The 21,956-nt window shown below is 35.3% G+C and overlaps 1 protein-coding gene across 4 annotated transcripts in view; it reads right to left on the minus strand.

Annotated features, from left to right (window-relative positions):
• PCSK5 (proprotein convertase subtilisin/kexin type 5) overlaps positions 1-21,956 on the minus strand; it is a 243,739-nt gene that overhangs the window by 65,497 nt on the left and 156,286 nt on the right. For 3 of the 4 annotated variants that reach the window (XM_088129839.1, XM_088129838.1, XM_007428170.4), the window contains exons 13-20: positions 20,563-20,699; positions 16,845-16,988; positions 16,488-16,590; positions 13,147-13,340; positions 10,605-10,689; positions 9,311-9,408; positions 8,218-8,347; positions 3,761-3,876 (exon numbers count right to left, since the gene is read on the minus strand). In XM_088129839.1, coding sequence (XP_087985965.1) covers positions 3,761-3,876; positions 8,218-8,347; positions 9,311-9,408; positions 10,605-10,689; positions 13,147-13,340; positions 16,488-16,590; positions 16,845-16,988; positions 20,563-20,699 — 1,007 coding nt within the window. Of the gene's footprint in view, positions 1-3,760; positions 3,877-8,217; positions 8,348-9,310; positions 9,409-10,604; positions 10,690-13,146; positions 13,341-16,487; positions 16,591-16,844; positions 16,989-17,027; positions 17,220-20,562; positions 20,700-21,956 lie in introns of those variants that run through there. The other variant, XM_088129840.1, reaches the window with a different exon arrangement.

The following is a 21,956-nucleotide window of genomic DNA, read 5'->3' on the forward strand; positions in this document are numbered from 1 at the left end:
GAAGATATATTGAGTTGCAGCAAGGAGTGATTTGTATTCATTTATGTAAGAAGAAAAAAAGATCAGAAAGAGAAATATTAGAAAACAGTGAAAAATGCAGTCAGAGATATCTTATTGAGTATTATGAATTAAAAAAGAATACTAAATAGCTACACACAAGAATATGCACATAATTTTAAGTCATACAGAATATAATAGAATAGTATTGTGATTCCTTGTGCTCCCAAAAGTGCTTATGATATCTTTTGCCCACTGTGGAATTGCAAAACATGATTTATGACAATATGCATCACAATCATTTTTTTTTTTAACCTATTCACTTGTTACTTTCTGGAGAAAAATCTTAATCTCATCCTGCGCCAAGCTCTAATGCATAATTTCCCTACATCTGAAGAGAAAAGATAATAAATAAGTTGGGTGGATTGTACTGTCTGATCATTCACTTTGGGATAAATTTAGAGATATGCATTTGCCAACAGAAGAGCATTTGCCAGTGAAAAAAAATTCCATCTAGCCTAGCAGCTCCTTCTGAGCCCACCCCCCACCCAGTTCTATTATAGAGTGATTGGAGGCTACAGTGGGGAGGATAGAAAGGGCAAATTGGATTATCCTGTCTCTGTGAAGAACATGAGTTTTCAATCTGGTTCTAAATACAATCCCAGACTCAGCTAAATGTGCTAGTGTCCTGTTTATTCATTACATTCTCCCTGCTGTGAGAGAAAAAGTTATGCATGTAATAGAGATTCATGCAGAGGAATGATTTCTGCTTGGATAGTAACAAAAAATATACATGATGTCGTATTGTCACTTTAAATGATAAATGAAAATACAATTGTAGTTCTTAAATTATCTCTTCAGTCGAATGTTAGCTGGTATTCTTTCAATAGTGCCCTCAATCTTTCTTAACTTCAGCAAAATTGGGTGCTAAGCACTTTTTCTAAACAGTCAATCAGTTAAAGGAATGTTGCAATACTTGTTGGTTTAGCAATTTTATTGTGTACAAAAGCATGTCATTTATAAGCGTTTTTAGGAGAACTATGAAATAATGACAGAGAAAGAGAAAATAAAATCATCCTTGAAATTAATATGTGCATGAAAAATATTCCTCACTGGAGTTCTGTTTTCTCAAATTCATTGTTAGGGGCAAATGATGTGAAGCTCATAGAACATAAAGATGCTCTCAATAGCACTTACATATATTGCCATTGAGATTGAAAATAGTCTATTGTTAAGAATCTTGCAACATTTTAAATGCTACTTGAACAAAAAGGGTGCACAACCAGAGGCCTAATGTCATGTGTATATTAATTCTCTGTAAATTCTGCATATATACTGTGATGATAAAAAAAAATCTTCAGTTGTACAGTAAACTCTTGATTTAACAGACTAATGGGGGAAGGGATGTTCATGAAAACAGAATGTCCATTAAATCCACATGGATTTTGTATAAGCATATTTCATATATTTTATGCATCTTATACTCCCATAAAATGGCAAAATAGATTTTATGCATGTACAGAAGCTTAAAGTTTATGGACAAATTTTGTCTATAGCATTTGAGGTCTCCTAAACTTTAATTGAGAGTTTACTGTGGTTTAAATAATTTGCTTTCCAAGTCATAGGCTCCCTTAAAAATCAGGGAAAAAACCCTGAGTACACTATGAGGTGATTCTCAGAATGTCAAGAGAAGCAATAGCCAGAATGTGAGTTACAAATCTTAGAATGGAGTATTTCAGTTTGGAAGAAATTGTAGCCGGATACAAATCATGAAAAGAACACCTGGACAGGATATAAAACAATCAGAACAGTACAGAGGAAAAAAACAGGTCACACAGTCCAACATTTAGCTACAATGAAAGAAGCAAGGAGAAATGTTGGTAGAACACAATGGTAGGTGATATGAAGAATGTGACTGTAGCAGCAGTTGTAAATGCAGATGAGACACAGATATCTGAAAGTGGTAATGCAATATCATTAAAACAAGCTGAGATGTACTGTTTAGCATAAAAGTAATATTTATTAATTTCTTTAATCTACTTGATGCTTACCCAAGGTGCTTGAAGAGTTTTGAACAATGCAAAACTAAGACTCTTTTTGTAATCTAGCACTGTTCGCCAATTAGATTTGTAGCCTTTATGAATTTCTTTCCATTCAACAAAAGGGGTTTAACAAGATACACTATGTTCTGCTACTTCACTGTGTATCTTTATTACAACAGACCTCACTCTGGATATTAATGAAACCAACTAGAAGTTATTCCTTTTTCCAGTATCTCAGCATATCTTAACAAGGTAGAGAAAAAATGGAGAGTATGGCTTCTAAATTTTTTCCCCAAATTTTGCTCTGGGTCATGTAACCAGAAGGAAAAAGTCAAGGGGCTTAAATTGGCAGCCTTTTTTCTGCATTTTTCCCCCTTGCCTAGATCTGGCACATTTTCAAATATTTATTTATTTATTTAGTCAGCTTCTCCCCCAAGTCCAAATTTGGCCCCATTCTGTTCCATTTTCAGACCAATAGACAATGCCTATTATATAATTTTTTCAAAGGTTCCTTTGGGTTGGAAAGAAAAATAGTAACGTATTTAAAAGAAGGAACAATCAGTTTAATCTTCTGCAACTGTTTTTAATGTCAGTTTTGCATAAGCGATTGAGGCTTGACAGCACAACAGATTTGTGGAGGGAAGATACAAACCTGATGCAATAAATGAGCAAATACAGATGATCATTTATTCCAACTTGCTACCATAGGTGTACACCTTTATGGTAGTTTGTCATATGTTGAACTTTAATGCAGTGAGCATTTTATTCTGTGTCTCTTGTGCATAAAGTATTCCAAACCATGTGATGGTTAGGGGGAACACCCTATTTACCATATGCATGGATACTACTGATGGTCGTTTTCCAAGAGTAGCAATATGGCTTTCCCCTTGTTAAATTACTTCTCCGTAAATGGTTGGTTACATCTACCATCCCAGTAGAAAAATCCTAATATCCACTCCCAAGCCTGTTTCTGTTTTCTCTTATGTCCTCCAATGCATAACTGCACATTGGTCCTATCTGTCCCCAGAATTAGTCTAGTTGGAGCCTACAGATAGTGTCTACTCATATAGTTGATTCTTTCTAATACATCAGGGGATGCAAGGATTGGAATAGCTGGCCTTTTTGATTCCAGTATGACTATGAAGGGGTTGAAGGCACCCCCATTGTTTCTGGATGAGGTTATTTATTTTTTTCACTATAGTATGTATGTATGTATATATATGTATATAGTATGTGCGTACACGTGCGTGTATGTCTGTGTGTATACACACACACACACTATAGCAAAAGTGTATTTCCCACAATAAATAATAATCAGTTCTTTTATACTTAGAGTTTGTCAAATGAAAAACTTGCAGCATTTCACAACTGGGGGACAATTTCAGCAAGTCAGCTGATTTATTCTGTCTTTGTTTAGGGCTTCTTTAAGTAGCTTTTTTTAAAAAAATCTATTTTATTCTGTGTTGGAACTCTTTTATTAATACTGTTTGTACATTCTATTTGTTTTCAGAAGCTTTTAAGCAAATACATGAAAATAGAATATTCTTTTAGCTTATTCATAAATGACAAGAACACTGAACTGGAAGGATAGCCTGTGTTCTTTCCTACTGGGAATAAAAACAGTAAAGGAGTTAAGTTTTCTTGAGATTATTTTTTAAAGTCCAAATAATATAAACAGAGGAAAAGTCAGAAAAGAAAATTAGTTGGAGAAAAGCACTCACCATCTTTACAGACAAGACCAACTACACAGAGACCTGCATCTAAGATATAGCTATTTGGACAACTTGTACAATTTCTTTCTCCTGGGCCACTGCACCCAAAACAGCTGGCATCACATCTTGATGAAAAAAACAGCAAGTTATAAATAAGATCAAGGTTGATTATTTGTCTTACAATCAAATACTGCTTGATTTATTAGCTTTATCCATGAATTATTGCAAGAGTCTAAAATGTTTATGCTAACACAGAAAATAGCATAGCAAAGATGGTAATTGGACTCAAATGGCTATCTTATCTTTGTTCCTGTCCTCTGAGGCTTGACAGTTGTTCATATATAAAGAAAACTGTGTATGCTTCCACCATTTCCATATAGTTAACTATAATCTGGTGGTTGTGTGTCAAAACAGTCAAATAATCTGGCTGCTCAGAAATTTCAATTAATCAAATATATTTCTTCCTATACCCCACCTTTGGGATTAGCAGGCATTACACATGTTGCTCCCATTCTCTCCTTTTCAGCTAGACAGCCAATTCCCTGTCATGCCTCCTGACTCTCAACCCATGGTTTCTGGATGAAAAATGGTGAGGTTGATGGGGAAGAATTATCACTTTGGGGTGATTAATTGTATGTGGTAAGACTGTTGGGCTTTGGAATGTTTCACTACAGAAATTATGCACTCACGACATAGCTCTTCTCTGCCACCAACTTAACTTGGCTTGGGAGGGTTTGTGCCCTTAAAGATGTCCTAGGAATATTTTAAAGGATTCTAGATATCAGAAGCTTTGTTCATACAGCTTGGCAGGGAATTGCTACTAATGCTAGGTACAAATTTGGAAAATTAAAATGTTGATTAAGAGGAATTATTTATAGAAAATAATATTGCTTTTCAGTAGGGCTGTGCAAAGCTTCGGGGGGGGGGTATGCTTCAATAGCATTTCAAGGGAAGTTCACCTTCAAAAATGCTTCAAAAAGCAATATGTACCCTCTGCTTCTAAATATGAAGTGCCACATTACTTTACCATACCTTGCTTCTGAGGCCTCCTCCAGCTGTTCTAATACTACGAGCAACTTCTGCAAATGTTATGCGTACTTTGCAGTCTCTCCTAACTTTTGTAGCTTTTGCTCAAGGCTTCATGGAAATGTGAAAGGTTCCTCAGAGGAGAACTACATTGTCTCTTAACCTTGACATGAGAATTATATTGCCTTTGCAACGTGAAGTTCCTCACTGAGGCAAGACCAAGCCACCTGTCAGCCCTTTGAAAGAGACCAGGTCAGGAAACAGACTCCGCAAGAGGTACCGGAACTCTCCTTTTGCATGCTATAATAACAGTCTCTTGAAAGCCTGCGAAGTTTCTCTCTCCCCACTCTTAGACCAAACAGAATCAAGGCAGGTCAATTTTGAGTTTCTTTCTCACTTCCTCCTCTCTTTCAGGGCTAAGCTGATGTCTGTGTAATCTCCCTTGCACTCCTTCCTCAAGGTTGTGTCCATACTTCTCTACACCACCTCATAAAGTCCCACTTTTATGATGGTAGGATAAGACTGTTTAAGTGTACAGTTCTTAAATACCTGAGGTTAAATACAGTGGTGCTTTGGATCATTTTCCTCAATAAATAAATGAACTAGTATAATGTTTTTGACTAATTTTAATTGGGTTCTCTTTATCTACAGTCATGTGAAAAAGAAAGTACGCCCTCTTTGAGTTCTATGGTTTTATGTATCAGGACATAATAAAAAATCATCTGGTCCTTCACAGTTCTCAAAAGTAGGTAAATACAACCTCAGATGAACAACAACACATGACATATTACACCATGTCATCATTTATTTTACAAAAATTAAGTCAAACTGGAAAAGCCATGTGTGAAAAACTAAGTACACCTTATGATTCAATAGCTTGAAGAACCACCTTTAGCAGCAATAACTTGAAGTAATTGTTTTCTGTATGACTTTATCAGCCTCTCACATCGTTTTGGAGGAATTTTGGCCCACTCTTCTTTACAACATGGCTTCAGCTCATTGTGGTTTGCAGGCATTTATGCACAGCTCTCTTGAGGTCCCGCCACAGCATTTCAATCGGGTTGAGGTCTGGACTTTGACTGGGCCATTGCAACATCTTGATTCTTTTCTTTTTCAGCCATTCAGTTGTAGATTTGCTGGTGTGCTTGGGATCATTGTCCTGTTGCATGACCCAATGTTGGCCAAGCTTTAGCTGTTGGACAGATGGCCTCACATCTGACTCTAGAATACTTTGGTATACAGAGGAGTTCATGGTCGAATCAATGACTGCAAGGTGGCCAGGTCCTGTGGCTGCAAAACAAGCCCAAATCATCACCCCTCCACCACCGTGCTTGACGGTTGGTATGAGATGCTTGTGCTGATATGCTGTGTTTGGTTTTTGCCAAACGTGGCGCTGTGCATTATGACCAAACACCTCCACTTTGGTCTTGTCTGTCCAAAGGACATTGTTCCAGAAGTCTTGTGATTTGTTCTGAGGCAACTTTGCAAACCTAAGCCATGCTGCCATGTTCTTTTTAGAGAGAAGAGGCTTTCTCCTGGCAACCCTTCCAAACAAACCATACTTGTTCAGTCTTTTTCTAATTGAACTGTTGTGAACTTTAACATTTCACATGCTAACTGAGGCCTGTAGAGTCTGAGATGTAACTCTTGGGTTTTTTGCAATTTCTCTGAGCATTGCACGGTATGACCTTGGGGTGAATTTGCTGGGATGTCCACTCCTGGGAAGATTGGCAACTGTCTTGAATGTTTTCCACTTGTGAATAATCTTCTTCACTGTAGAATGATGGACTTTAAATTGTTTGGAAATGGCCTTAAAACCCTTCCCAGATTGTTGGGCAGCAACAACTGCTTCTCTAAGATCATTGCTGATATCTTTACTCTTTGGCATTGTGTTAACATACACCTCAATGCTTGACACCAGCAAACTCCTAAAAGTTCAGCTGTTATAGAGGTAGTCACACTTGCTGATGATCAATTGCTCAAGGGCATTTGATTAGCAGCACCTGGCTGCTACTTAGCCTCTTCATACCTATGGGAGCAGTATGTACTTAGTTTTTCACACATGGCTTCTCCATTTTGGCTTTCTTTTTGTAAAATAAATGATGACCTGGTGTAATATGTCATGTGTTGTTGTTCATCTGAGGTTGTATTTACCTACTTTTGAGAACTGCTAAGGATCCGATGATTTTTATTATGTCCTGATATGTAAAACCATAGAACTCAAAGAGGGTGTATTTTCTTTTTCACACGACTGTGATTTTAGGACGTGTGTGTAAAACAGATCATGCTTTAGGTCCTATTTATGCAGAAATATTGAAAATTCAAAAGGGTTCACAAACTTTTAAGCATTGCTGTATGTTTAGTTAGTCCTAATATATCTCCACCACCTAAAAAGTTCTATTTTCCCTCAGATGGCCATTATCTTGCTATCACTGTTTTTCTCTGTTTTTGGCTTCTAAAAGATTGCTTGCTGAAGTTCTTCATCTGGTCAGACTTCTGCTTCCAAATTCTTTTCTGGCAGAGTTTTTCAGACTGAAAGGCTTGCTTCTTTCTCACTATGAACTCTGCTGTCCTGAGTCATTAGATTTGTCTTCAGACTGATAGCCACTTCTCCTTCATGGTTTTCTTACTTTTACTCATCTTCTAGCCAGAATTTTAGATATGTTCCATTTAGTCCTCTGACTTCTATTAATTGTAAACACATAGATATTTCCAGTTGTACTGAAATATCTGGAGGCCAATAGAGACAAAGGAACTCCATCTATTACTTTTCTGGTTGATCAGTTTTGGAAAAGGGTCATGTCTTTTCTGTGGAAATTGTTTGGATTATCTATCCTTTTCCCCTTATAGCCATAGGGCTCCTATTTTAATGTGGTATGTCTCTCCCTGATAGTAATTTAGGAAGCTCACTTTATTTAGTGTGATGAAGTTTAATTCTGCTCATCCCTACCCCAGATAGTCCCAGACTTACAAAATTTTGTTTTGATAATATTTTGAAATTTCTGACATACCAAGAATTGAATACAAAATGCAGCATTTCTATTAACTCTACTGCAAAAATGAACAAACACCCTATATTTCTTTCTTGGTACCTTCATCTCTTTTCACCAGTCCTAGCCATGCAAACATATCCATAACTGCAGAAAAGTATATTCTTCATGAGTTTGGTTCTACTCTCTTATTTAAGCTCTGCTAAAAATTGAACCCAGTGGATAAATTGGAGGATTCCACACGCATCTTAATTTTTTCTCTACCAAATGTAAGTCATATCTGCACTCCAGAGCTCACATAAAACTGCATATTATATTAATTCTTGCAAGTTTAAAGTACATACTGCCACAACAGGCAGTTTGTTTCTTATTTAGTTATAGTTCACATATAAAATGGGTAAATCTTTGCATCTGATTTAAAATGTGACATAGCTCATAATGACCACTTACCTTTTGCAAGTTTTATATCCATTTTCTAATGAGTGATCAAAATAGTAGCCATTGTTACAAGCTACCACACATCTTCCATTCTCCATAAGATATTCTTCTGTACAATTTATGCAAGCATCTGCTCCTGGGCCTCAAAAGCCAACAGAACAAAGATGATAACATATTGCTGTATCCTCAATAAAGCATAGATAATGGATATTCATTATATATAATTCTGTAGAATGATTACTAATTTGGTGGGATGAAAAATGTCATTCTTCCATGTAAACAAGAATGCTAAGAAGGCATTCAAGAAAATCTCACTATGGTTTATGGGTACTGTTGAACACATTCTATCACACTGCTAGTTCCTCCTCACAGTTTTAATGATTTTGCTAGAACTACCACTGGCTTGTTTTATGCTTGTTTTTCTTACGAATGTTGATGGTAGTTGTAGTATCCCAGCAAAGACATGATTGGGAGTCATACAACTGAAGGTGTTCACACTAACTGTAATCAATGGGTGTTACCTGAGCATGGCCTGATGACACTCTGGGCTTCATATTTATGATAATACTGTGTTTTTTATATAAAGCTGTTTTAAAAAGATGGGGAGTCTTATGAGTGGATCCCCACTGCAAGGTAAGCAGATGGCATAGGAAATCCATATTTAGATCCCTGCCATCTCTTTACTTAGATTGCTTCCCACTGATGGGCTATTATTGGGCAGAGAAGGAATAAGACTCACCACAAACATTCTTTTTGAAAATTACAGACTTGTTTTATCATGCAGTGTCTGTAATCACATGTACTCTTCATAAAACATTATGAATTCTATTACATACAATAATGCAAATAAATTTTAAGAACTTTCAGGTGGTTTTTGAATCAATTATTTGATATGAAAAAGTCAGTTAATAAGGTGTGGAAATATTCAGTTTGGATGATACCTAATATTATATGAGCAAACTTCTACTCAAGCAATGTGACTTCCACCAATTTCTCCTGTCAACCAATAGTTACCAGAATGAACTTAGGAGTTACTTAGTACTTATTCTATTTTACTGCAAGGGAAATCAAATTATTTAGTTAAGGAAAAAAATATTAGAAGTACCTGCACAAGAGGCACAGGAATGATGGCATGGCTCACAGTCTCTGCCATTATAATATTTGCCTGCTTCACAGCGTATACCACATCTTGTTCCTTGTAAACTACATAAAAAACACAAGGAGATTTAGGTAATTTTAGCTATTACCTAAGAAGAGAAAATACATTTATAGATTATAGTGAGTACTTTTTCAAATGCCATTTATTAAAGACTCATTAATTAAGGTGTACTTATAGCTGATGTATTGAACCTCAGTCTGAAACATAGTATAATACCCAGCTGATATGTTTAGACACAAACAACAATTTTGTTGTTATTCCATGGGTTTCTTTGGACCCATGTTCCATTATATTTGCTAATTTAATATGGAAATTTTAACAAATCATTCCGCATCTGCTTAGGTTGTTTCAATATATCAATTTTCTTTTCCCCTAATTGATATATGTACTGTACATGAATACATATGTGCACTAAGGAACACAAATATATAATTAAAACATTACATCATAATGAGATAATTACATCACAGTTAGATCATTGTATCAATTTCATGTGTGTGTTTTCTTTATCAATACAAGCAAGTGTATAAGTGCCAAAAAAGTAAAGGGGGTGGAGGAGTAGCGTAATTCTTCAGATAGAGCTGAATGGCATGTGTCTTTTCTATTTTTTAAAATATTGTTTCAGTATTGCTTCTTGTACCTGACAGCTTATAACATCTACCAGTAGCTAATTCATTCAGGCTGCAGTTTCCATGAAAAAATGAGTACTGTTATAAATTGCAGATTCCATGGCCACAAATTCTCATTTTTAAAAATCTTTTCTATTTTGTCTCCAAACCCTTGATTTTGTATCATTTAACTTGATTATGAGTCTGAAGAACTCAAAAGCTTGTATTCTTTTGGGCCATTAGCTCCCAACAAATATATATCTATATATTTATATCTATATCTATATCTATAGATAGATAGATATAGATATATATTTTAACTGTGGGTTTAAATGAAGATATGGAAACAGTTACAAAAACAAATGATTATTCGATGGTTTTTTTCTGTATGATAACTCTTAAATATTAGACATATATCAGAATAAGAATACAGTGCTTCGGTTTTCATTTCCTATATATTAAGGATTTTTTATCCATGATTAGTCAGGATAATATATGTATTCACAAAAATATTAACACCCTTGAAAAATCTGTTCAGTTAAAAGCTAAATATAATATGCAATATTTTTTTCTTCTGGAATGTTAGAGACTTCTTTCGTTATCACACTAACTACAACCAATCAATTCCTTACCTTAGACCATGTCTGCATTCTGTGCATGTTTGAAATTCAGTGCATGACTTACAGTTTTCACTGCATTTACGGCAGACAATCTTATCTGGAAAGAAATGCAATTCAGAAAAAAATAAAATTAATTATATGCAAAATAACTTATGGATATATATGATAGATTAATACTTAAATAATATTCAATATTTAATTTAAATATTTATGTACCAATGTTTTTCCAAATTATTTGTAATTTGTAATTATCTACATATTTCCAAGATGTCATTACATCTGGAAAAATACTGTTCAATAAATCCTGCTTTGTTTCCATTACTTATAGCAACCTGGTTAGTAATGTCAAAAGATACACAGTCAGTTTTTTCTTTAATATAAGGTACAAATTACAAGACACATGTGCATATGCATATATTTATAATGAATATAGTCATATAATATTATATTATAACAATTATACAGCAGGGTAAATTATGCTTTATAGAATGAAGTACATGTAGACATTTTATGTACTACTGCCTACCAATTACTGTGTGGGAAATGAAAAGTGGATGAAAATATTTTTTTCCAAATTATTTATTCAGTGTTAATGTGCAACTTCTCCCAAAATGAGATTACTCCAATGTTGCAGGCATAATCAGTGCCCAGCTGGATTGGACCCTTAGACCATTTGATCCAGCAGTCTTTTCTTACAGTGGCCAACCGACTGCACAGTAGTCTTCCAGCAGATGGCCTTCAGAAGCAGTCACAATGCTATCAAGGCTAATAGCCATTGATACCCATAACTTTCATTAATTAGCCCAACTTTTTTTTTGCAGCTAGCTAAGCTTGTAGCCAGGACCACATCTCATGGTAGTGAAATCCAAAGTTGAATTACATGTTGTGTAAAAAAAAAAAATCCTTTTTTTGTCCTAATTCTTCTAGGATTCAATTTCATAGGGTGACCTTCATTTCTAGTATTTAGGGAAGGGGAAATTGCTTCTCCTTGCCCACTTTATCCACATCATGCATAATTCTATATACCTCAATCATGTTCCCTCTCATTTGCTTCCTTTCTAGTCTAAAAAGCCACACATATTGCAACCTTTTTTTCATGAGGAAGCTGCTGTAGCTACTTGATCATATTCGTTGCCCTCCTCTGAATCTTCTCTAGTTCCACTATATCTTTTCTTGAAGTGTAGCAACAGAACTTCAAACAATATTCTAGATGCAGTTGCATCATTGATTTATACAAGGGCATTTTGGTATTGCCGTCTCTACTTTCAAAATGATTTCTTATTATCCCTAACATGTTGTTGGCCTTTTTTTACAGCAGATGCACCCTGCTGACACCTTCACTGAACTGTTTAACCTTGCCATACCATACCAAAATGTACCATACCATATTATATCATACCATACCAAGACACCATACAGATGACTTGCCCTCATTTAGGAATATGACCACATGATATCAAAAACAGGAAACAAGTAATGAAAACAAAAAAACCCAAAGACATTCTGATTATTAAAGTTGATATAGTTGGGGTGATAAGGCCAGTGCAGACTGAATTATTTTGCATATAAAAAGAATTCTAAATTAGAATAATTTGGCCAGTTTCATTAAGTGTTTGATGAGTTATGGCAGAAAGTCAGGTGGTTGTTGATACATCAGTCAAAGTCTCCAAGATTTGCTTAAAAAATGTGATGTTATTTCCAGGATTAACCAGTCAGGCTAATCCTCAAATCAGGCAGAAATGTAAAGGCTTAGGGAAAAAAACAAGTTTCTTAAAAATACAACATAGTTGGATGACAGGTCTAAAGAAGGAGAACACTGTAGTGGTTATTTGAGTTAGCGTATGAGAGGTCATAGTTCCTAGAAGTATTGAAAGTCAGAGGAATAGGCTTTCTCTTCATTACCTCGCTTTCATTTCTGAATTTGGAATATACATTTTGGGGACAGGGTTGGCAATGTGGCAGCTCAAAAAGAACCGAATTTATTTACGAGACTAATTAAAATTAAAAAAGATTATGTTGCAGTGTGAAACAATGATTATGTCCATTCCTTCTCCTTGTCTCCACTTCACAAACTTGGCAATATTAGACTATTTAGAAATTATTTAATAGAAGCCCATGCTTCTTTTGTGTCGCTACAAGCAAAAGTATCTGTGTTGAAGTTATGAGATAACTTTCTCTGTTGTTTACCCATAAATATGAAATGACCGGCTATGGAGATCTTTCTCACCCCTGTTTGACATAGTATTTCAAAAAGTAAGGTCTTCTTTCTTTCATCAAGCTTCTTGACTAATAGTTTATCGGATTGTTTATATATCTGCTATCCAGTCACCAAGCAACAAGTGGATTTTTATTATGTTTTATTTGTTGGTTTTCTTTTAATTTTTTTTTTAATACATTTGAGTTACTTGGCATATACTTTTAAAAGTTCTGATGAAAGTTTCACAGTGTTCAAATTGGAAAGGAGTGGCAGTATATTGAATGTACAGAATGTAAGCATTTAATTGTCCAGTACTTTCCAATATTATAAAAGTGAATAATGTGAAAAATATCTTACTATTATCCAGGTAAAAGCCATCTGGGCAGGTGGTAACACAACTCCTAGACTCTTCATTGATAAAGTAACCAGGTTTACAAGTATTACATTGATCACTATGACTTCCAAAACATGTTTCACAGTTGGGCGAGCACTTTTTACAGCGTTTCTTGTCTGCGCTGTAGTGACCAGGTGGACAGTTGGGAACACAGATTCTTTATTGTAAAAAAAAAAAAAAAGTAAAAGTAAAAGATAGAGAGAGCAGTGAGTTGGACAGACTTAATCAGATGATATTTGAATAACAAAAGCAGAACAGTGGTTTTCCAGATACTAGAGATACTAGAGCCAGATACGATATAAAACAAGCATTCTGTTTATGTCTAAACAAACAAACACACCTCAATCTACTTCCCATCTTAACTGGACATAACTGTAAATGTACAATATTTATGATGATCATGTTTGCAAAAAATAAATTGCTATTTAAATGAGCATAATTTAAGAAATGCCCCATTAAAACAAATTAAGATGCAACAGCAAATGCTGTAGCAAATGTATCACTGGTATTATTCTTTGGTACAAATCAATTCAACAAGCAATTCCTCTATGAAAATGTTTCAAGTGTGTATTTCTAACCTTGTTAAACTCTTCCCCATTCTGTATTCCAATGTTCAAGTCATTTTTTTTTAAAGTGGAATCAAGTGGAATTAAGATAAATATATTGTATAATATGTGTAGAGAAAATGTTGCAAAAAATGTAGTCAAAGACAGCAAGGCATGATTACAATCAAAGGAAAAAGAGAAAATGCAGAATAATTTTGATGGAAATAGAATGCTTTGCAAGTGGGTGAGCAGTGGTAAGCAAGGAGCCTCCAACTGAGCAAATAGATTTAAAAATAAGTGATGAAATGATTTGGCATGAAACTAAGAGAGGGAATGCTCGAAGGAACATTCTAGAGATTTGTATGGGAATGAAAGTGATATGTCAGAGTGGAAGTGAAACAAATGCTATAAATGTTACCGTCCAAGAAAAAAACAACAAAAATGAACTAATAAATGAATAAGAATGTCAAGAAATGATAAGGCTGCTGTGTAGATGGTGTAACTGTTAAAATATGAATGTGATTTTCTAATGGAATGACTACGCAATTTGTTTAAATTGGGGGTGAAGACTACATCTGTGTTTGACAATTGGAAAAATGTTGTCATGATTTCCCTGTACAAAGGGAAAGGCAGCAAAACTGAATGCAATATTTCTAGGGAATTCATTTGTTAAGTATGCCTATGAAGGTGTTTGGCAGAATTCTGGCTGAAAGGGTAGGAGAGGAGACAAAGAACAACATCTGGGAAATGCAGTGTGGCTTTGTGCCAGGCAGGGGATGTCCAGAAGAGAATTTTGTTCATGAGCAAGTAACAAAAATGTATGATTATGAGAAATGTTACGTGCTTTTGGTTTAGAAAAAGCATATGATAAAATTTATAGGTTTGAATTATGGGATATTTTGTGTGAATATGGTGTTGAAACTTGGTTGCTGAATTGGTAAATCATCCGTGAGAATAAACAGAATGTTTAGTAAATGATTCAACATTGAATATGGAATAAGACAAAAGATGTGATGTCTCCTTGAATTATCTAACATATTTATGAATAAGGAATATGTGTGGTGATCTTAAAGGCATGTTGATTGGCATGTGAATGTATGTGCTCTTTTATATGTAGATGATGCTATGTTGCTGTTGAGAATTGAATGTTTGTAGTAAACTTAGATAGACCGGATGATGCATGAGAAATATGGCTGTAAAAATTAATGACCAACTAAAAACCAATGTTGATAGAGAAAATGGAGCAAACAATCACAAGTTATACCTAAAAAGCAAACAATTAGAGCAAGTAGATGAATTTGTGTATGTGGTAAATGTTTTACTATAGATGAGAAAATGGATGGAGAAATTTTAAGATATGCAAATACTGGTAGAAAAAGATATTAGTATGTGAGATGATACAAATAATGAATACTTGTTGAAAGAAGCAAAAATGGCTGTATATTAGATTGTCTTTCTGCCCACTTTGTTACAGTATATGGAAATGACAATTGGGTGTGTCAGGAAAAGTAAGTTGAATACAATAGGAATGGGATACTTAAGTGTATGGTAAAACAGGAACAGTTAGGGACAGACTGAATGTGGATTAAGTGCAAAAGTGAGTGTCTGGCATGAAAGTGGTTTGATTATACAGAGAGAAGACATGAGAATCAAATTACGGAACAAATATATGAAGGAAGAGTTAATGGATTTAGAGGAATGAAAAACCAAGAAAATTGTTGGATGAAGTTAATGAGATACTGAAAAAGAGAGAGATGAGAAATTTAAACAAAGGAAATGCATAGACATAAAAAAACAGAAGATTTGTAAAGCCAGAGGGGTATGTAGATATACAGTGAATGCTGTCTTATCTCATGCTTTTAATTTCTTTGGCTTGCTATTTCTTACTTCCTTTGTGTGCTCCGCATAATATTGCTTATCTGAAATGGGAATAGCATGAAGGACATGAATGTACATACATGTGTAGAGACGTATAGCATTAAGATTGTAATACATGCATTTTCATGTAACTGAAAGAGATGTTAATGTGGTATTTAGACAGGCTTTCAAAATTCTGTTATTATTCCCTGCAACAATAAAGCAGCATTCCTAGAATCCTTGCATTGTTTCTTTTTTCTGACCCAGCCTACCTCAAAAGGTGACATCACTCTTGAAAGTGTCTCCAAGTTTATTTATTTATTTATTAAACCAATTTACATAGCCTCCCATCTCACCACAGGCAACTCTATATTTCTCTTTGTCCTATTTTATGTTAAACAAAATCAAGGTGCAGTTATTTTGAGTTTCTTTCTCATGATTTCTTCAATGTCTGGATTATGTAATCTCTTGTCAAGTCCTTCCCTTAAAGCTCTTTCACATTATCCCCAAGGTCAGCTCTAAATTTCTGTACAATAACATACATTTAACCCCTCTACAGGCTCTCCTCATTGACCATCCACAGTTATGACGGTAATGGAAAAGTAACTTTGTGACCAATCCTCACATTTATGACCTTCTTGGTCTGTAAAGCAAAGAAAAGCTGAAGTAAGATTGTAACTACAGTTGCAGTTTCACTAGTGACTGCTTCACTGAATTGCCAGTCCCAATTGTGGTTGCTAAATGAGGACTACCTGAAGTCAGCTGACAGTATAACATTGTACAATATGCTAAATGGGGTAATACCAAAAATGAAGCTATCTTGGTACTATCTAATAAGTTTTCTAAATAGGAATTCTGTCTAGTTTCAAACTGATTTATCAAGTATAATAACTATTTCATACCGTGTGTTATTTTTAGATTTATAGTAATAGTGTAGACAGTCATTGCAATGGTCTGGTCCTGGTCCACCGCATCCAACTTTGCTGCACTCTGCATTGCATGGACCTTTAAAAAAAGACAAACAGTCCTTGTATTTTTATTAATTGCCTTATAGAAATTACTTCAGGTCCATGTTGTAACAGATTACTTGGGTTCAATCACCCAACTAATTTGGACGTTTAAAAAATCAAGACTGAAAATATTGAATATTTAGTTTCCAGAGACTGCTTTTCTGGCTTGGTACAGGAAATTGATAAACAGCAGGAAAAAAAGCTTGCTATTAATGGGTATGTTATCCTAAATATAATAATTAATGTTACCTGAATAGTCATCCACCCCATAATCTTCTGTAGGGTCTTCAATTGGACTCAAGCGTGTTCGTTCGCCTTTTAGAAAATCACTTCTTGGGGAGTAAGGCTGAATGGATGTCCCATAAAGTACTAAAGACCATTCTTTCAATTTACCTAGATGAATCGTATTGGAAGACATAAGATTTCATGAGGAAATGTATTCTCTTCAATGTTTATTGTAGCATATTTCAAAAACTTTCATCTTTACCTTTTGCTGTTGAAACTATCTGGCTCAGGACATGAGGGATGAACTACCCAATGAAGAAGAGAAGAAACACTGTACTCACTGTTGCAATTGGGGGCGCTCTTCCTCCCTCTTCATAGAACCTATTGAGATGAACTGCCCTGTGAGGAAGTGCAGCAGGATCAACTGTTCTGGAAGTGGTAGTATCATCTGGGTCTCCCTATGAAGACTACTTTCCCTACAGCTGAGTTTGTTATTTGTCTCTTCCCTCTCATTCATCTTTTCTTTCTGTGTTGTGTCTTTTTAGATGTTAAGCCTAAAAACATCATTATTCTGCAAGTGACATAGAGTGGTTTATACTGGTGTAAATATAGTGAAAGCAAGGGAAGTAGTTACTATGGGGCCTATAGGCAGGGGTAGGTTAGATTCTCATTACCACCCCTCCTTGTTCCACATCTTTAACAAATAACCTGATTGCACAGGTTAGAGTGGTGTTTCTCAACCTTGGCAGCTTTAAGATGGGTGGACTTCAACTGGCTGGGGAATTCTGGGAGTTGAAGTCTGCCTGCCTTAAAGTTGCCAGGGTTGAGAAACATTGGGTTAGAGAGTCTGAGTTTGCTCATCACTGGGGGCCAGTTCTGCCTTGAGTCTCAGAGTATAAAAGGTATAAATATTAAACTTAAACATTCAAATATATGCTTATAAACTTATTAATAGAAATCAACATGTCTTCTCTTCCCGCATCTGTACAAACTATCACATATGAATTTGTAATTTCCGTATTACGAGAAAGACAGGGAGATGACTTATGAAACACTGTAATAAATAAAACATTTTTTAAATATTACATTTATTCAAATAACTGATTTTAAAATTATTTTTATTATTTATATATGGAACTCGAAATATGGGCGTATAAAAGATCAAGATTCCCTTGAGTTGATACCAACTTCTGGTGACTATATAGACACATCCACATAATTTTCTTGACAATAGTATGGAAGTGGTTTGTCACTGAAAAACACATTCTGAGGTTTTATTTTTTGTTTTTGCCTACTCAGTCTAGTCTTCTGCCCTAGTCTTCCTGGCAGTCTCCTATCTAAGTGCTCACCAGGTCCAATCTGCCTAGCGTTTTCAAGATAAGCTAGTTGTCTAGGCCTACTATGACATATGAGCATATACAACACATTTAAATTATATTGCTGTTTATGCTCAGAGTCTTTCTAACTCCACAAATTGTTATTAAATAGAATTTCCAAGCAGGGTTTTCCCTATAATAGGTTTAGTGTAAATGAATGAGAGATGATAAACCATGAGAAAATTGCAGTAAAGGTTGTGTTCACTCATACAACTATGTCACTGCATTGTCATGTGGGAATTCACATGAGTGCAACACTTTATTCCATAGATAGAGTTTCATATTTCCTCAGTTATCGTGCTGTCCAAAGCAAACAACACATTCATCTGCAAATGATCAGATGCTGAATAAACAGCAAAATACCAGGTCAAATGATGAATGTACATGTGCGAATTGGATCCCAACCATTTAAAGAAAGTACATAACTGAGAGGTTTGCAGCAAAAATGACAAGTGAGATGATTCAGAGGGGAAAATTATTGGCTACTCTGTGATTTTGGGGATGGGAAGAGGAATTTCTATCCATATTTTAAGCACCAGGCATACCTGTGCAGCCAATCAATATTATAATCAGTAGCACAATGCCAGTGAATAATTGATAACCAAACACTCACTACTGCTAATATCAGCAACCTACTTCTGCACAAGATAACTATCCATATGAGAGTACAACCCTGTCAGTCCTTTGCGGTAGTCCAGACAAGAAGCATAAACCATGACTACTAACACTATCTTTATCGTAAGGTTACAGTAACAGAATCTTACAAGTTTGAAAGTCCTTCTCCCCTCCTTTACTTTTACTTTCCAGAAAATTAGGGAGGGTCACTTCTGATATACTTCCCACGCCCCTTTTCCTTCTGTGGGCTGAGATAACTTTTGCATGACAGTTGTCTAGTCTGCATGTCTCCCAAGGTCATTCCCACAAATCCTGAGTGCAGAACCTTTTGTTCTACCAGTCTCTCTAATTTAAAAAATACTAGTGGGAAATAAAATGGATCTACTGCAGTTTCAGAAGGAACTTGGGGTTATTCTTGAAACTTTAGTGCACAGTCCAGCTGAAGCCTTAGTTGCAGTGACAATGGCTTTGGATTAGAGGGCCAGAGATGGGGATGGTGTGTCCATCCTAGATTCCTGGATCACTCAGCAATTTCCAGTACCATTGATCATTGTATCCTTCTGGATTGACTTAGTGAGTTAGAAGTGAGGGGCATTGTTTTGTCATGGTCCTCCTCTTTCCCCAAGGTCAGTTCCAGTTGATGTTGGGAGGAGATCTAGTCCTAGACTCCTTCTATATACTGTGCTTCAGCTCTTACTCCACTCCTATTTAACAACTACCTGAAACCACTGGGTGAGGCTATTAGTTAGCCAAAGTTTTTAAATGTATTTTTTCGTGGCTTGTGAGCTGCTCATCTATTTAAGATGTGAAGCCATATAAATGTTCTAAATAAAAAAATAAATCTTGCTCCATATGATTGCATGCTAGCCTGTATTACAAACAATTGACTGGATGATGCTGACTTATACATAAGACCATTAAGAGAATTCCCACATTCTCACTGTTTTCACTCTCTAATCCTCAGAAACCATTTGAACTCTTCACTTTTGCTAATCTGAAACACTGAGATCAAGAAGTGAAAATTATAACCCAACCGAAGCTCATTTAAGGTCCTGCAGCAACAGAAAATTGTATTCCCTATGCCACACAAAGGGAAGAGAGAGAAAAGCAAAACTCCAGGCTTTTCTTATTATCCTCCTCTGATGCTGAAGAGAAGACAGAGGCTGACAAAAAATCTTGCCAATATTCCCCTGCTCATTTTCTTTGAGCTACTGAGGGAGAGTTTCAAAACCTTAAAGTTGCATTTGCTTTAACCTGAATCTCAGGTTCTAGAAGATGGGGCAAGGTAAGATTTCTCTCCTGCCTTCACAGCATTTTCAACTATATTACAAAAACACATCAACTCAGCTATCTAACATTGCTACATCATGGAAACACAGAAATCTGAAGCTGCTTTATAGGTGACTCAAAATCCTCTTGTTGAAGTGCTGTTAGTTAAATATCTGTGGTAGACAACATTTTAAAAAAGCATTTTTATGGTGTGAAAATTGGGGGTTAAAAAACCCCTCACCCAGAGCCTGAGTTATGACCCAATCTTCCAAGCAGATGTCATGGCTGAGTTTGTAAAGGTCATTTGACCCCTAGCTACTGATGCTAGGAGATTTTGATATATACCAGAAGACTTTGCATTCTTTCAGTCTAAACAATATTGTACAGTATCTTTATAACTCAGCTCAACAACTAAACTACACTACATTACATTAAATATATAAAATATAAAGTACATAACTGGCAGAATAATGTGTTCATACCTGGAGTCTTTACATTTCTTAGTTGAGAGGGAGTATCATAAATTTCTAAAATCCAGTCACCAGCTGCTTTTTCACCCCAGCAGTGAGTAGTCATAAACTCCCAGTTTTTAAAACCTTCCATGGAATGGTCAAATAACCTTTTAAAGAAAACCATAATAATATATGTATAAATATGGAATTAAGAAAAATACCGTTATGTTATTTAAGCAATCGATTACAATGCATATGACTTTGTATCAGACTCTTGGCTCCTGATCCATAAGGATTCTGGAGGAAATGCTGTATTTTGGAACTACTAGCTATGACTATACTTTTATGAGGTTGCATATAAATGCCTACATTGCACCAATACTTAACCTTGATTCTGTTATTAAATTTTCTAACAATCATAAAGCACATACAAACATTTTAAAAGGTTTAGAAGTTGTGAACTATAAGTGACAGTATTCACATGGTCTCACCTGTTAGACATGATTTTATTTGAATATACCTAAGTTACTTGTGTCATAATTGTGACATGAGAAAATGAACTTTAACCCTCAGCTATCATTGCCAAATTATCAATCAGAATCATCTCCCTTCCCCCATGTCTAATAACTGCAGTAAATAAGGGTCAGATGTAACACTCTTGGTTTATGTGTTTCAGTTTCCTCTGAATTAACAATTCAATATACAAGTGATCAGGGAGACAGTTTTCAGAGCTTTGAGTTAAATATTTTTTGTACAGTCATTCTTCATAGGAGTTCTGGTGAACATGAAAATGAAAGTCAAATAGTCACAGTAGACAAGCTTCTAGAGCAGACACAAATTATGAGGAATTTTTCGATAATTCTTACGTTAAGGTGATATTCCATAAGAAATTGTGCTTATTGGTCTATTATCTTTGGATCATGCCTCTAGAATATTAGACTGAACAGATAGCAGTGTGCAGTTTATTTTGTCTGATATCTTAAGCTTAAGTCAGGTCATGCCTTATTAGTATTTAGAGGGATAGGCTCTTGGGAATTTCAGGCTTACTGGTGAGACTGGGAAATTGAAAGACATCCTGGAGAAAAGCAATGATAAATCACTTCCATAACTGGTGTCATCATGGCAGAACCTCCCTTCTTTTATAATAGCATCACAGTGTTGCACAGCATTTACTATAATCATTGCTTTTACAAATTATATGAAAGGACCAGCAAGTGACAACCAATTAATCAAATACCTACAAAGTACACTATTTTTTTATTTTTATAAAACAAGAAATCAACATTATCCACTGATCTAACACTTTACTTCTAGCAAACAGTTGCTTGTAAATGCTATAGGAAAATTGTACAGGTGTGAAATATATTTTTGCAGGTTGCTTAGCTCCCTAAATAAATTCTTCAGATTAAACCCACAACATTAAT

This window comes from Python bivittatus, unplaced genomic scaffold (genome assembly GCF_059951505.1).
Source record: "Python bivittatus isolate LINGU-HERP-01145 unplaced genomic scaffold, Pbiv_v1 ctg000850_np1212, whole genome shotgun sequence".
Taxonomy (NCBI): domain Eukaryota; kingdom Metazoa; phylum Chordata; class Lepidosauria; order Squamata; family Pythonidae; genus Python; species Python bivittatus.